The 17,512-nt window shown below is 42.4% G+C and overlaps 2 protein-coding genes across 13 annotated transcripts in view; one reads left to right on the top strand and one right to left on the bottom strand.

The window, feature by feature from the left end:
* Window positions 1–17,512, bottom strand: part of MARCH8 (membrane associated ring-CH-type finger 8) — a 110,244-nt gene that overhangs the window by 60,656 nt on the left and 32,076 nt on the right. The window contains exon 1 of one of the 12 annotated variants that reach the window (XM_027530989.1): window positions 4,463–4,570. The exons of the other annotated variants lie outside the window; for them this stretch is intronic. The gene's annotated coding sequence lies outside the window, so the exon portion shown is untranslated. Of the gene's footprint in view, window positions 1–4,462; window positions 4,571–17,512 lie in introns of those variants that run through there. 12 annotated transcript variants of the gene reach the window in all.
* LOC113885554 (28S ribosomal protein S36, mitochondrial) lies at window positions 15,704–16,403 on the top strand. The gene is made up of 2 exons (XM_027531000.1): window positions 15,704–16,024; window positions 16,129–16,403. Exons 1-2 carry the CDS (start codon window positions 15,731–15,733, stop codon window positions 16,144–16,146), a joined length of 312 nt encoding a protein of 103 aa, XP_027386801.1. The 5' UTR covers window positions 15,704–15,730; the 3' UTR covers window positions 16,147–16,403.

The following is a 17,512-nucleotide window of genomic DNA, read 5'->3' as shown; positions in this document are numbered from 1 at the left end:
GAAAGAACAAAGTTGGATAACTCATATCTCCTGATTTCAAAACTTACCTCAAACAGATGGTAAGCAAACCAGTGCGGAGTTGGGTTCAAAATGGCAGCATAGGAAGATCCTAAACTCACTTCCTTCTACAGACACAACAAATAGACAGCTACACAGGAGGACAAATTCCTCGGAACAGAACCTGAGAACTATCTGAACACCGGCTCCACAACAAGGGATAAAGGGTCACATTGAAACGGGTAGGAAAGGCGTGCTCTCACCAAATCCCCACTCCTCGTGTGGTGATGCACAATCCATTGAAACGGGTAGGAAAGGCGTGCTCTCACCAAACCCCACTCCTCGTGTGGTGATGCACAATCCATTGAAACGGGTAGGAAAGGCGTGCTCTCACCAAACCCCCACTCCTCATGTGGTGATGCACAATCCATTGAAACGGGTAGGAAAGGCGTGCTCTCACCAAACCCCCACTCCTCATGTGGTGATGCACAATCCATTGAAACGGGTAGGAAAGGCGTGCTCTCACCAAATCCCCACTCCTCGTGTGGTGATGCACAATCCATTGAAACGGGTAGGAAAGGCGTGCTCTCACCAAACCCCCACTCCTCGTGTGGTGATGCACAATCCATTGAAACGGGTAGGAAAGGCGTGCTCTCACCAAACCCCCACTCCTCATGTGGTGATGCACAATCCATTGAAACGGGTAGGAAAGGCGTGCTCTCACCAAATCCCCACTCCTCGTGTGGTGATGCACAATCCATTGAAACGGGTAGGAAAGGCGTGCTCTCACCAAATCCCCACTCCTCGTGTGGTGATGCACAATCCATTGAAACGGGGAGGAAAGGCGTGCTCTCACCAAATCCCCCACTCCTCGTGTGGTGATGCACAATCCATTGAAACGGGGAGGAAAGGCGTGCTCTCACCAAACCCCCACTCCTCGTGTGGTGATGCACAATCGAGAGAAATTTTAATAAATTAATGAACAAATCAATCAACAGGCAAACAAATAAATGGACCTTCTACCCAAGAAGCAGGGGTTTATACTCGCCCCAGGCACCACAATCCTTGGGTCCTGCATCAGAGTGAGGAGACTCACCCAAATGTCTGGATGTGAAAACCAACAGGGCTTATCTTATGGAGAAACTCAGGACTTCAGGGAATAAAGACTTCATTCCTCTCCAATAGAACCACTCACCCCAAGACCCAGCACAAAGAACAACAGTTTCTAAAGGGCTTAGACCACATGTGAAGGAAATTCATTTACTGATCTTACAGCATCTGTCAAAGGGACAGAAGTCTGCTGGGACTCTCCAGGGACGGAATACTGGCAGATGCCGTTTTTACAGGCTCCCTCTCCCTAGCTGGCACTGGCAGGCACCATTTTGCACTCTCATTCTAGTCTGCTAACAGTGGCGTGTGACAGCCCTGCTTAAGTCACAGCACCAATACCTGCAGTTGGTGAGCAGCCACGCACCCCCATTCCACCCGCACAACCCCACGGGCGCCAATGGGCATGCACAGCCTACACAGGGGATGTCCCTTGAGCGCCAGGCTCAGGCTGATAGGAGGACTGTGTTTCTGGACCCCACAAACCCCAACAAGTGCAAAGAGAGCTCAAGAAACAACCAAAATTAGGGCAAGGGTAAGCGATAAGGTTCATCGCCCACCAGAGCCACCCCTTGGAGACAGGGAGAGGCGGCTGCTTTACATGGTGCACAGACACACACAGAGTCAAGCCAAATGAGGAAGCAGAGGAACCTGCTCCAAATGAGGGAAAAGGTAAAACCCTAGGGGAAAAACTACTGAAGGGGAAAGAAGTAATTTACTTGATAAAGAGTTTAAAGCAATGGTCATAAAATGCTCACTGAACTGGGGAGGACAAGGGAGGAACACGGTGAGAAACTCCACAATGAGACAGAAAATATAAGAAATTTCCAAACGGAACACACAGAGCTGAAGAACACAAGTGAGCTGTAAAACACTAGTGGGAGTCAACAGAAGGCTAAGTGACACAGAAGAACAGACCGGTGACCTGGGAGACAGGGCAGTGCAGATCTCCAAACAGAACGGCAAAAAGGAGAAAAGAATTGCTAAAAGATGAGGATAGTTCAACGGACCCAAGGGACAACATAAAATGCACTAATATCTGCATTATGGAAGTTCCAGAGGGGAAAGACAGAAAGAAAGGGACAGAAAACGTATTTGACATAATGGCTAAAAACTTCCCTAACCTAGGGAAGAAACAGACATCCAGATCCCACAGGCAAAGAGAGTCTCAAACAAGATGAATCCAAAAAGAGTCACATCAAGACACATTATAATTAAAATGTCAAAGTTAAAGAGAGAATCTTAAAAGCAGCAAAAGAAAAATAACTAGGCACAAGGGAACCCACACAAGGCTACCAGCTGATTTTCAGCAGAGATTTTGCTGAAAAGAACCATGGGCACACTACAACACGGATGGCCCTTGAAAAGAGTATACTAAATGAAACAAGGACCGCATATCATAGGATGGCATTTGTGTGAAATGTCTGCAGTAGGTAAAAACATAGGGACAGAAAATTACTTATGGGCTTCCCTGGGGACTCAGATGTTAAAGCATCTGCCTGGAATGTGGGAGACCCGGGTTTGATCCCTGGAGAAGGAAGATCCCCTGGAGAAGGAAATGGCAACCCACTCCAGTCCTCTTGCCTGGAGAACCCCATGGAGGGAGGAGCCTGGTAGGCTACAGTCCATGGAGTCGGAAAGAGTCAGACACGACTGAGAGACTTCACTTTCACTTTCACTTTCAAGGGCTGAGGTAAGGACTTAGGGGAAGGCGGCAGTGATGGCTAAAAGGGTTTCTTTTTAGGGCAAACAATATGTTCTAAAATCTATTAAAACATAACTCTCAAAAAAATTATTATGGTGATGGCTGCATAACTCTTAAGTATACTAAAAGGCACAGAATTGTACCATTTAATGAGTAGACTGTAATGAATGTGAATCATATCTCAATAAAGTGAACGTGAAAGTGTTAGTCGCTCAGTTGTGTCCGACTCTTTGTGACCCCATGGACTGTAGCTTGTCAGGCTCCTCTGTCCACGGAACTCTCTAGGCAAGAATATTGAAGTGGGTTGCCACTCCCTTCTCCAGGGGATCTTTCCAACACAGGGATCAAACTCAGGTCTCCTGCACTGCAGGCAGCTTCTTTACCATCTGAGCCACCACGGAAGCCCATGGCTCAGTAACAATGTGTAAAAGTATGAAAATCACATGGGTTAAGACAGATCGCTTTTTATTTTTCCTTTGTGTTATCCCTAATGTACTTTACCTGATGACACGGAGGTGGCCACTGTTATCATCACTCTTCTGGTTTTAAGAAAGGTAACAGGGAGTACATAAAACTGGCAATCAGAAACCTAAGTTCAAGTTATGATTCTATTAAATAATAATACTAAGTACACGATGTTGGGCAAACTGATGAATTTCAAAGGCTGTTTCTTCATCTGTAACACAGAAAGGTAATACTCTCTACTCAGCTCACAGAGTTATTGTGAAGCCAAGTAAGATTACGTCCACATACACAAATACAGGGTTTTTCGCATCAGCGTATTTTCCAGTCTGCTTTTTCAAGCAGTTGAAATGATGCCTCTTACTGCTTTACAAAGGCCAGTTTATTTGCTTTGTCTTTCCATTACTAGTTTCTGTCCTTCTACACCTCAGTCTGACGCAAAATACACACCATTGGGACCTCAAATCCTTTCTGACGTTTACTGAGGATCTCCAGCAGCAAGACTCCAAGGGGGAGCGTGGCTGACAGTGCTATCCCTACAAGGGCAGAGGCAGGAAGGCCCAATCCAGAAGATGACCAGAGGGGCTTAATAATCAGGCTGTTCTGTGTGCTTCCCAGATGGTCAAGATAAGCGAAGGATTCTGCCCATTTCAGCAATGCTGGGGACAAACACAGATGACAAAGAAGGCAGCCAGGAGAAGACACAAGATATCAGTGGCAAATCCCCCAGGAGACGATCACCCCGGGTCTGCATGCCTCCACGCATCCCTGCACACAGGGTACCAGGCTCCAGCAGCACCCTCCTCCTCCCCATTGTGAGCTGCTGAATTGCAGTATCCTCACTGGCACTCTAAACAAACAACTGTAAGTTAAGCCTGTTTTTAATCAGAAGAATGGTTCCTATAAGAAATGAGAAGCCTATGAACAGCAGCTAGCACACACACACACACACACACACAAAAGCATTAGGAGTGAGGAGACCAGGTGTAACACACAGCACTGAACGACCGAGACCAGACCTAGAACAGAACTTGGAGGGAGGAGACAGACCATTAGAAAACGAGGACTGACATGATCTAGTGAGGGGTCTAAACTGTCCCTGGTTTCTGGCTGTGCCTTCACAAGACTGGAATGCAGAGAGGACTGGGAGATGCATGAGGGTTGGCCATGGGCACACTGAGCCTGACACACCTGTGGGAAACCCAGGACATGTACACAGCGTGCACTGGGGTCACCAGCATATTGTCACATCTGAAGACACAGGAACAGAGTCTGGTTTCCAAGGAAAACCTGCAGAATCAACCATTTATGTCATTAGATGCTATTAATATAATCAAATGATCAAACTCAACACCAGTACAGGATTTTAAAACCTTTTAGGGAAAAGCAAAGGAAAATGCCTAACTATTAAAAAACCTATCTCAACCAAAACTTACCATTATATTCACACAGCAAACTCTTATTAGAGTTTTAAATAAGTTTTAAATTAAAAATCAAAATAAGCATATTCCTGTCATTGTTATTTAATATTAATATGTAGTTAGGTACTAGGAGAGAAATTCACAAAAATGCTAACAGCAGTTTAATGATGTGGCAATACTTAGTGACTTTTCATTTCTCTATTTTCTAAACTTTCAGTAACAATGTAATACTTTTATAGTTTAGATACATATTTTTAAAGTGTTAAAAGCTCAAGTCATTCCACATAGGTCGGTACAGTCAGAACTTTATGTTATTGATGAATGTATACAACCGTAAGAGGGCTCATTTTCTGTGATGAATACATTTCTGAAGACCTCATAGAAATCAAGCCTAATTTTCCTACAGGAATAAAGTAGGAAGACGCATTCTCAGGACACTAATGTCTTCAACTACCGTAGTGTTTGCTTTATGCTCTCTTTAGATTTTTTCCAGCAATTCCTCTAATATTTTTGCACAGTGCTCTTCCTTAAAAATAAAACAGCATAGTGTATTATGGGAATCGCTTGCCTTTCTTTTCAGGGTTTTATTACATCTAACTTTCATTGCAAAGTTACTGATTTTGAAGACTGCTTTCTTTCATATTTTTATGCATAGTAAGCTTTTATTGGACTTCCCTAGTGGCTCAGATGGTAAAGAATCTGCCTGCAATGTGGGAGACCCAGGTTTGATCCCTGGGTCAGGAAGATCCCCTGGAGAAGGTAATGGCTACCCACACCAGTATTCTTGCCTGGAGAATTCCATGAACAGAGGAGCCTTATGGGCTGCAGTCTATGGGGTCACAAAGAGTTGAACATGACTGACTTAAGACTTTCGCAACACAAGCCTTTATTAATATTTCCATGTCACACTACTTTCAGTTTACATATTTCCCACAAAATGCAACTGCAGTGGGATGGCCTTTATACATCCTTAGAAATGGCGGCTCAGAACATGCAGTGCTAGGAACACAGCATTATTAACATGGCAGACAAGGGGAGGTTAGTACTTGTCCACCATCAATAAATCTGAGCATCTGCCCAGCATTGAGACTATCTGCTGCTTACACTGCTTTTTTTCCAGTGTATGTTTGTCCCTGTTGCTATGGCAGAAAAGTGTCTGCAGCAGGAACCATTATCTTTTGCAGAACACAGAAAAGAATAATAAACATGGGCTATTCGTAAATGCTTTTTTCTTTTAATGATGGTTATAAAAGAAACCTCTTGTTCCAAAATAGTGAAAGACTTCTTTCCACCAGAGGAAAAGAGACTGTTCTCTCTTAATAACAGATTTCCTTGTGTGAAGGAAGCCCCTGTGTATCTGACCATGAGATCAGGCACTTTTGCTGTTTAAATGACAATTTATTGTAAAAGTCCCTCAATTTCCCGCCACCAACCATATAAACCTGCCCATTGCTCTCAAGCCTTTCATGAATTAAATAAATTATATTATGCAGTTATGGGAAGAAGCAGCCCCAACTCTAGAAGTGTACCTGGGCTCTTTGCCATCCTCCCCACCTGGCTATTTAGGGGCCTCACTCTATCAGCCACCCCATTTACACCATATTGTCATCCCATCCTTTTTATAAAGACTCCTTCACGTCAACAAAGGAACAGAACCAGTTTTCCCCCAAAATGCATAAAACAAGTAGTTTATATCACTAGATGCTGTAGAAAAATTATAAAAATCTACACTGATACAGAATTTCAAAGTGCATTTTGGGTCTCTCATCTTTAAAAACAGAAGTAGAAAGAAAATACTTTCAATGCTCCTATTCACTTTCGCTCCGTAACCACTTTTTAAGTAACATTTCAGTGCTCTTCATTTTCTTGCTCCCACAACTCAGTTCAGTGCAGTCTATGTAATCTCTGCTCCCTGTTCTTGGCCTTTCTCACTTACTGATCAAACCTAGGAGAAGAGCTCTGAATGAAGGAACCAAAATAATACATAAGCACAAAAAGCAAAAAAAAAAAAACCCTCAGGGAAATAAAGATAACTTTCTAAAGTTTTAAAAATCCATTTAAACAAGCCAATCAACATCCCTATAGATGTACAGCCAGGTAATCAATTTCCCATGCACCCTTTTACGGTAAACTCCTGGAAGATGTACTCTAGCAAAATAAAGGACTAAATCAAGGAAAAGAAAAAGAAAGAATGCACAAAAGAGCCACTATAGCTTCCGAGCGGCACAAAGCGCAAGCTCCAGGACTGTAGCTGCACTGGCAGGCCCGAGACCGCTGGTGCAGAGTGGAGCACATGCGTGTAAGATGTCCAGAGGCAGGTCCCCAGAGCAAAAGAAGTCTCAACAGGGAAGATGGAGTGACAGATAATACCCTGGACATCTTAGAAGAACTAAGGATAAGTCTAATAACGATCATACCAGTGAGAATACAAAGTAACAACAGCAAAACTACAGTAGAAAGACAGCAGAATCATTTGTTTCTAAAGTGAACAGTAGTTCAATACTGATTACGGTGTAAATACTCCAGTGACATAAACAACATCATGACATAACCAAACCCGGTGGACAGGGAGGAGAGAGGTGGGGCACGAAAGGAAGTCAAGAGGTAACGTCTAATACTGCTAAGTCAGGGAATAGCATGAGCGTATCGTTTGAAAACACGGAGGCAACAGTCAGAAGATGCAACGATGACACATACGGAGCTGCCTCTGCGGAGCAGGACGAGGGCTGTGGCGGGTGGGGCAGAGGACCGCTGCTGCTCATTACAGGGGCCGGTACTGCATCTCCCACACACACTTCTAACATTCAGAAAAATACCAAGACAAAGCTAGCTTCTATTTACTTATATTTAGTAAAGAAATGTGTAAGTCTTGTTTAACATTAAGTGTTAGGTCTTATTTAACATTAAGACCTAATCTTAAACTCTTTAGGGGCCAAAACCTGACCTGAACTAATAGGAAGCTATTTATAGTTTCTTTTAATACCTATGCAACTCAGTATAAGTATTATACTTCAATAAGGAAATATTAATGAGTTTTATGGGTATCACCCCAATAAGAGCACTCACTATTACATACCACGTATAGATTACCTTTCTAGAATCTGAAAATTTCTGAAGTTTAAAGTATTTCTGACCTAAGACGTCTGGATGAGAGAGTTTGGGCCTCCATTACATTTTTCAAAAAGCTGTGTGTATTTATTACTTTTTTCATTTTGAAAATACTTTGAAGAAATAAATGGAGAGAAAGTATAAACAGAAAACAGGCAGGAGACTCATGTGACCTCAAACAGAACACTACCCATATCACATATTTTTACCAAATGTGGTATTATACCTGGGTCATGATTTAGGTACTGAATAAGGATATTCACTCTCTCAATGAAAATTTTAAAAAGAAAGGGAAAAAGAAAAGCATAAAACACCATCTGACTCACCATTTGTCTCCTGGGATCATCCCATTTATCTTGCTTTTCTAAAGCAAAACAGGGCTCTTCTTCTATACCCTAGAGCTCTTCTCCACTCAAATTGACATTTTTTTTACCTCCCATGCACATTTCATCTCATCACAATCTAGCTTCAGAACAGTAAGGTCAACAGCCATCTCTATAGCGGTTAAGCCTAAAGGACATTTTCTGGCCCATGTTATTTGACTTGACACATTTACTCACTCACATGACAGTAACTCTTTCGATTCCTCAAAGCTCCATTTTACCCTCTCCCACTCTTATTCTGTGTTCCCTTTTCCCAAGTTATCAAATCCATATCTCTGGCTTCAATGACCACCTCTGCACATTCTACTGAAAGGAAAATACTGATAAATCAGATGATCAAATTTAATAAGACTTCTGTGCTCTAAAAGTCATCATCAAGAAAGCTAAAAAGATGAATTAGGGGAAAAAATAACAATCATCTATCTGATAGACTTGCATCTGGAATATCTAAAGAACACCTACAACTTAACACAATTTAAAGATGGGCAAAAGTTTTTAATAGCCATTTCACCAAAGAAGATAAATGAATAGTTACTAAGCTCATGAAATGATCTGCAAATTAAAACCACAATGAGAAAATACTATACCCCTCCTGGGCTTCCCTTCCTGAGCTTCCCTGGTAGTTCAGACTGTAAAGAATCTGCTTGCAATGCAGGAGACCCAGGTTTGATGCCTGGTTCAGGAAGATTCCCTGAAGAAGGGAACAACTACCCACTCTAGTTTTCTTGTCTGGAGGATCCCATGGACAGAGGAGCCTGGCAGGTCACAGTCCATGGGGACACAAACAGCTGGACATGACTGAGTACCTAACATATCCCCCGGAGAAGGGCTATGATCAAAAAGACCATCGATATTAACTGTAGCATGTGGAGAAACTGGAGCCCTCATATACTGCCCTTGAGAATGTGAAGTGGTATAGAGACCTTGGAAAACAGTCTTGACAGTTATTCTAAGTCAAACGTAAACTTAAACAACAATAACAACAACATCCCCAGGAAATCCCACATTTACAGGCTTTACAGAATTGATGAAGAACCTCTACTTCATTAACAAGGATCACAACTGGAATTTTACTTTTGTTAAATTCTTTAATTAATGACTTTCACCCTTACTGGGCAGTAAGCTCCCTAAAGCCAGAAGTCCTATCTCACTTTGCTCACCCTTGTACTAGCACTCTCTAGCCCAGTGTGGTCACATAATATCCATTCAGTAAATATTGACTGAATCAACTTTTCTCCCACAAGAGCCAGAACTAACTGGGAATTTCATTTATGACTCAAACTATAACTAACACCGTTTACTGTCTCAAATGCTGATCAAGTAGAACAGTGGAAATTCAGACAACACAAAAATTCAGTATTTTTTATCCTGGTACAATTCATATCAAATGGGAAGAAACAACTGATCTTTAAATATGTGCAAGTTTGACCACATCAGACTAAGTCCAAAATTGTAATAATTCAAAATGGAATCCAAGTATTTTTAAGAATAATTCTAAAAGGTTACAATTATAAGTTATTAAGAACTGCGGATAAGAGCTCTTTTAAGAAAGAGAAAAACAAGTTTCATAAAATACAGGTTAGCAATTTCAATCTTTGAGTCAGAAATACAGTGAAGAATAGGTGACAAGTTACTAAAGAAGGGCATAAGATATGCTATTTCACTAACAGTATCCTTAAAGGCCTATTCCCCTCACTCAACCAGGGAAGAACGCTCTCTCACAAGCAACTCATATCTGGACACTGTCATGCCCACCCCAGACCAAAAGGTAACAAGGCATCAAGATTACCCTATTCCCACTCTTTACTGAAATTAAGATCAAAATTTAAGTTCAGGGTTCCGAGAATTTTAGGGAAGTTGGTAGAGTAACACTGCAAGGCCTGCATATGCCACCCAGTAAAAAACAGTCTGAGACAAAGCTCTGACTTGGCCTGTGTAACACTATGGTCTTCAAGAACCATGAGCTTATTAAAAATACCAAAATGCATTTTAAAAAGTTAAATGCATCAGAATAAAGTAGCAACTACCAGAAAATACAGATGCAATTACTGAAAGTGAAGGAAAAAATGATAAAACACACAAACACACCCCACAGACTAAATGAAGTTTACTCAGAAACAAACAAAAAAAAGATTTTGTTAGTTTTAAAGTCCCCTAGAGGGTATCCCTGGTACCTTCTCTCAGTGAGAAAGAATTCACCTGCCAATGCAGGAGACAGGGGTTTGATCTCTGATTCAGAAAGACCCTGCATGCACAGAGCAACTAAACCCGTGCGCCGAAACTACGAAGCCTGTGCTCTCGAGCCTGGGAGCCACAACCGCCGAGCCCACGCGCTGCAGCCACCCAAGACTGCGCACTCCAGAGCCCGTGCTCCTGCAGCAAGAGAAGCCGCCGCAGTGAGACGCTCGGGCACCGCAGCTGGAGACTGGAGCTCACTGCAGCTCGGGAAAAACCCGCACAACGAAGACCCAGCACAGTCAAAAATAAACACATAAATAAAATTAAAGACAGAAATGTTAAATAAAATAAAACCCTCTGGAATAATTCAGAGTATGACCAGAGGTAATAAAGAATAATTTCAATGTTACATGAAGAACAGCAAATAAGCAATGCTGAGGATAACTAGAAAATGAAATCCAAAGAATAAAAAACTTAAAACTGATAATGTAGGAGAAACAAACTGAGAAGTACAGAAATAGAACTTCTGAAGAGTAATTGGCTGGAGAAAAACTAAACAGATGAAGCACTGACAAGTCGTAAATGCTTCACGCGCATTATCTCCTTTGATTCTCACAACAGGGCCAGAAGGGCTCAGAGAAGTTACGCAACTTGCCTGAGGCTGCTCAGCCGTATTTCACTAGATGTAGCAGCCTGTGGCAATTTACAAGGGGAATCTAAAATATGTAGGTTTTTTCTTTTTCATCTCACTGTAGCACAGTTGTTAGAAAAAGACAAAACCCGGTGTGTTGTTGGCTTTATTATGAAAAGAAGAGGTATGATCGACATGGATACAAACAATAACACAGAATCCACAGTTTTAAGTATTAAATAGCAACATGCTTTTTGCTGCAATTTTGTCTGCATAGGGGGACATCTGACCAAAGTAATGGATATACTTATTAAAAATTTGACAAAATAATAATTTATGTACTTCAAGACTGTAAGACATGCCTGAAAAGTTAGGTCTAATTTATAACAAAAATTGGATATTTATCATTTTGAGTTGATTTACAAATATATATCACAAGTCACAGAAAAATACTGCATTTTAAAATTATAGTATATATTCTTAAACCATTGTTACACATATATTACATATATAATAACATAACCTTAAACCACTACAACTATTTAAAACTAAAGCTGTATCTTTAAACTACTCCAGTAGATTATTCAAGATTAATTTTCTAACACGCAGCCTGAAAGGCTGGTGAAAACAAAGTGTTAGTCACTCAGTCGTGTCCAACTCTGCAACCCCATGGACTGTAGCCTGCCAGGGTCCTCTGTCCTTGGGATTCTCCAGGCAAGAATACTGGAGTGAGTAGCCATTTCCTTCTCCAGGGGATCTTCCTGAACCAAGGGCTGAACCCTGTTCTCCTGCGCTGCAGGCAGATTCTTTACCGTCTGAGCCACGAGGCAGCCAAGAAGACAGAAAGTGTGGACTCTAGGTATCCCCCAAAATGCTGGCCAGCGGAAGGAGAAGAGGCCGCTCAAGAAAACTGAGGGAGCCTGGTGGGGAAGTCCTGAGCAAACACAGCTGGGCCAGGAGAGGAGAGTGCTGCAGGCGGCAATGTGCAATTTAGAATCTCAAGGAACAGAGCAAGAGAGGGGCAGGCCAAAGCTGACGGTGAGTGAGCAGCAGACAGTGTGGGGCAGGCAGGACTCAGATCCAAACAGTGCATGCCACCTGTGACCTCCCCAGTGACCCAGAGAGACCTCAGCAGAACCCTCCACCATGTGTGTGAACTAGCTGAGCCTGAGATGTTACAAGGAAGGGGCCTGGACTCTAATGTCTGACTTTCCCAGGAGAGTGTGAACCTGAGCAAAGTTAAGGAGGCATACCCATGGCATTCTTCAGGACAAATACAAGGGTACTGAAAACAGTAGTTCTTAACAAAAGGAAAAGAGGAGACTCGCTGGGGTTCTTGCAGCATTTCACTTCTGAGAAAGCAGTGTGAGTCTGACAGGCGTAAGAGATGGAAAGTACCGTCAGTGGAGTACAGAACTAATCTTCTTCCTCTAGTTCCTCCAAGTGCTCTTCTATGCTTGTCCTGTAGGGAAAAATCTAATCCTTACAGATGAGGAAAGGGGGACAGAGAAGAAGCCAAGGCCGCAGCAGCCCAGAGCCCATCCTGGGCAGGCACCACACTGTCCTGGAGGGACTCCCTCACCAGACTGTGGGCTCCTGAGGTCTCAGGAATGAAGCCAGAATTAGAATTACAGAGAGGAGTTCCTGCAATTAGTCACAGGATGTTTCTGTTTGCCACTGCTGCATAACAAACTACCCCAGCCCCAGTTGCCTAAACAGCAGGGATTTCCTACTTCTCACAAACCCGTGGGTTGACTGCACAGCTCTGCTGCTGCTCTTGCCTGACTTGTGGGCTGCTGCACTGGGCCCAGGTCAGCTGGGAACTGGGCTCAGGGAGGAGGGCTGGGCCTTCCCCCCAGGTGGGCCTCCTCTCAGCGTGGCGGCAGCAGTGAGGAGCTGGCCCGCTGCATGTGGCGCCTCTGCCTGCAGCGCGCCCGCTTATGCTCCCCTGGCCACTGCAGGCCGCCCAGCACGGCCCAGTACAAAGGCGCGGAAACAGACTCCACCACTTGGCTGGAGAAACAAGCAGGCCCGCACTGCAGAGGGGCACAGGCACGGAGAGGTGAGCCACTCGGGCGCTGTTCCGTGCGTTATTCCACAGACACTGCTGTTGCTATTCTCTCTGGTAACTACCTTCCTTGGTAGAATTTTTATTTTAAAGTGTCTTTACCCCAATTACATCTAAAAATTTGATTATGTTCCTTAATTTGTAATGTGGGGCAAGGGGGAGTTACTGGGCTGTATTTCTACTTCAGAATGGATCCAAAAACATTTCAAGGCTTAAAGATTGGAATTATTACAGGCAGCAATTCACATCATTTGAAGATCTTATGTTTATTCACAAACATACATCTTTCGAAGCAATTCATTAAACTAACTGAAGAAAGAATTCTGGGCACATGTTATAACAGAAAAATCTAAGGCAGCCCTATCTCACTTGAAACGCTTTATGCAGAAGAATTCTCATCTCATTACACTGTATAACGTAGCATATAATGCCGGTGGTACAGACAGCCCTGCTCCAGCCGTCTGTCATCTCAGGCTGGAGCAAGCACCTTCTCTACTTAACGCAGTATCAAAGTAGAGGAATCAGAGCAGGGCCTGCCTCACCACCTAAGAAATCTCTCTCCAGCCGGGACAAATCCTCTCCCGCCCGTGCCATGGTCAGCTCCACCCTTGTTCATTCTACCACTCTCTTGGGATGTCGCACACACTCTGCACACCAGGCCAAAAATTTCCTGGCCTTCAGAGCACATCTTCACATTTATCTCATCTGTGAGCAAAGAAACATCAAAACAAGCTCCCCTACTCCTATCTTGCCACCCACAACATGTACCCAATACTCTTTACAGTTTGACATTTAAATATACATGCTGGCCAATTTTATGTATCAACTTGAATAGGCCACAGTACGCAGATATTTGGTCAAATATTATTCAAGATGTTTCTGTGAAGGTATATTCATAGATATGATTAACATTTAAATCAAGAGACTTTGTGTAAAAGATATTACTCTCCATAACGGGTCCTGTCCGACTCTTTGTGACCCCATGGGCTGTAGCCTGCCAGGCTCCTCTGTCCATGGGATTCTCCAGGCAGGAATACTGGAGTGGGTGGCCATTCCCTTCTAAAGGGATCACACCCAGGTCTCCTGCATCGCAGTCAGATTCTTTACTGTGTGACTCACTAGGGAAGGGCCTATAATGTGGGTAGGACTCATCTATCATATGAAGGCCTTAGAACAAAAAACCCCTCTAAGCCTCTCTTGGAAGAAGACAGAATTTTGCCAGTAGACCTGTGGTCTCAAATTTCAGATTCAACTCTTCTCTCAGTTCCCCAATCTGCCAGCCTAGCGTGCAGGTTTTAGACCTGGCAGCCTCTATAGTCACATGAGCCAATTTCTTAAAATCTATCAATAAGAATCTTTCTCTATCCATCTATCTTTTTATATACTATTGGTTCTGTTTCTTTGGCGAACCCTAAAACAAAATACTACCTAGTTACAGATCATTCCTCACAGTATAGAACCCTTGGCCTACCAAAAAGGCTGAACCCTCTTTGGACCATTACATATTTCTTTAGCATTCCCTGCAGTGTTCTGGATCGCCATGCATTTCTTTTAAGCATTCCCCACAGTGTTCTATATAGAGCACGGGTGAAATATTTCTGAAAATTTAACTGGTGTTTCTTTATGACTAAACCTTGAATCCTCCCAGTTTCCTAATCTTTCTGCCTTAATTACTGTGATCTGCATGATAATGTATTACAGAGCATAAGCTGAAAGAAAGAAAAGTAACTCTGGCCCCATTTTCCTCTGGGTAAATCCCAAAGGTGGTTAAAGTCTATTAAGAATTGGGAATTTTAATATTAATTTGCATGGGTGGTACAATGTAAAAGCCTTCAGTTTACTGTTTGCTCTATGATCCTGAAACTCAGTTTTCTCCCTCTAGATATTACTTTTCAGTGGAAAAAAACTATAGTGAGAAAAACTTTTCAATCATCAAAGTAGTAACCCAGTGCAAGTCGCTCCGTCGTGTCTGACTCTTTGCAAACCTATGGACTATACAGTCCACGGAATTCTCCAGGCCAGAATACTAGCCTTTCCCTTCTCCAGGGGATATTCCCAACCCAGGGATCGAACCCAGATCTCCCTCATTGCTGGCGGATTCTTTACCAGCTGAGCAACAAGGGAAGCCCAAGTAACCCAAGATCTAATTTAAAAATAATATAAATGTAAACTAGGAAATAGTTATTTGCTTTTAAAGTCAGCTATCACTTCTCAGAGGTTTTCACCTCATTATAAAACCCTTCTCTCTGGGAAGACACACAAAACATCTCAATCAAAGACACAGACAAGCATGCATTTTCATGCAGACAAGGAAGGCAGCGTGACCCCACACTGAAATAACTCAGCTAGTATGTTCTGAGCACCTATAAATTCTGTTTGCTAAACATTTCCTCTGCTCTGGACCCTCCAATAACTCTAATCTGTTGATTCAATCTGTGGTAAAGGATGAGTAAATAGAACCACGTACAACGGATAAGGTAAAAAAATTCAGAACTCTGCCCTTAACCGTTTAAATCTACATTCCACAAAAGATACTCTTTTTTTAACTGTAGGAAAAAAATGTAACAAAATTTATGAAATTAGCCATTTTAGATGTACAGTTCAGTAGTATTAATTATATTCACATTGTCAGGAAAAGATCTCCAAAACAGCTGCCCCTTCTCGGGGGTCATGATGGGCAGCAAGATGGCGTCTGCCAGCAGGGTCGTTCAGGTAGTCAAGCCACATACTCCATTAATAAGGTTCCCTGACAGAAGAGACAATCCTAAACCAAATGTATCAGAAGTTCTACGATCAGCAGGACTACCATCTCATACTTCTTCAATTTCACAGCATTCTAAGGGAAGTAAATCGCCAGACTGGCTGATGCATCAGGGTCCACCAGACACGGCAGAGATGATAAAAACTTTACCTCAGAAATACAGAAGGAAACTTGTGTCTCAAGAAGAAATTGAATTTATCCAAGTATGTTGTTGCTCTTTATCCCAATACTGTGGAAGACACCTTCACATTATTAGCTTTGGAGTTTCAGATGCTGATTTACATGTTCTTCCAATTGTCTTGTCAAGCGTGGAGGTCCAGAATAATCACTGATAATGTGGCTCTAATATTTGTCATCAGATAAAGAAGAGTCTTTCTAAAAAAGGACTTCCAGAATGAGAAATGAAAAATTGTATATTAAACAACTTTAATAAATATTCTGTAAAAAGGAAAAAAAAGATGAAGTATAGAAAATTTAGATGGACACTTATGTCTCCTAATTTATGTATCTTGGTCAGCTTCTCTATAAGCTTACCTGATTGTTTACATACTTTATACCTTAATTAAAGTATACATTTTAAAATGTTAAAAAAAAAAAAAAAAAAAAAAAGATCTCCAAAACATTTTCAATTTCCAAAACTGAAACTCTATACCCTTTAAGGAGAAGGCAATGGCACCCTACTCCAGTATTCTTGCCTGGAAAATCCCATGGACGGAGGAGTCTGGTAGGCTGCAGTCCATGGGGTCGATAAGAGTCGGACACGACTGAGCAACTTCCCTTTCACTCTTCACTTTCCTGCATTGGAGAAGGAAATGGCAACCCACCCCAGTGTTCTTGCCCGGAGAGTCCCAGGGATGGCGGAGCCTAGTGGGCTGCCGTCTATGGGGTCGCACAGAGTCGGACACGACTGAAGCGACTTAGCAGCAGCAGCAGCAGCAGCATACCCTTTAAACAAAAGATGCAATAAACTCACCAAAGTTATGGTAGTAATCATGTCATGATGCATGTAAATCAAATCATTTTTCTGTATACCTTAACCTTATACAGTGCTGTATGCCAATTAGACCTCAGTAAAACTGGAAGGAAAAAAATAAACCAACAGCAAAGAAGATGCTTATTCTGAATCCTCCTACCCACTGCCCATTTTACTCTATACATGAAGCAAAATCATTTTCACAGTGAACTTTATGGACTATACCAGAATAACAGCAGATTTAAAAAAAAATGTTCAAGGAAATGGAAGAGGTCAGAAGTATGACTATGGACAGAAGATCCATATGAACCCCTGTGTGGAGAGAGGACACAGCTGGAATATAGCTTCACGGTCACTCTGAATGCAAGTGAGGAGTCAGAAGAGGCGGGCCCACAGCTAAAGCAAGTCAAACGAGGCAGCACCAACTACAGAAGCAGCAGTCCTCTGGTGACTGCGTTCAGTGGGGTTTACCAGTCCTCCAGCTGCCCACAGTAAGGATGGCAAGACTGCTGGGAAGTATACAGTGCCAATCTAACAGGTGCACTGTGCCAAGCCTCATTCAACAGACTTTTAGCTAAATATGCCTATTCAGGCCTACAAAATAATAATAATGACTTAACTATAAATCTAGTAAAATAATCTACCACAGTATAAGTGTTCAACAAATAAAAGTATCCCTGATATTTTTCTACCTGTTACTATACTTTAAATGTAACTC

Source organism: Bos indicus x Bos taurus, chromosome 28 (assembly GCF_003369695.1).
Source record: "Bos indicus x Bos taurus breed Angus x Brahman F1 hybrid chromosome 28, Bos_hybrid_MaternalHap_v2.0, whole genome shotgun sequence".
Taxonomy (NCBI): domain Eukaryota; kingdom Metazoa; phylum Chordata; class Mammalia; order Artiodactyla; family Bovidae; genus Bos; species Bos indicus x Bos taurus.
The sequence above is the reverse complement of the archived record's forward strand: the minus strand, read 5'-3'. Positions and strand labels throughout refer to the sequence as shown.

Excerpts from the sequence above, each read along its gene's own strand:
- LOC113885554 (XM_027531000.1), top strand. The coding sequence starts at position 15,731 with ATGATGGGCAGCAAGATGGCGTCTGCCAGCAGGGTCGTTCAGGTAGTC.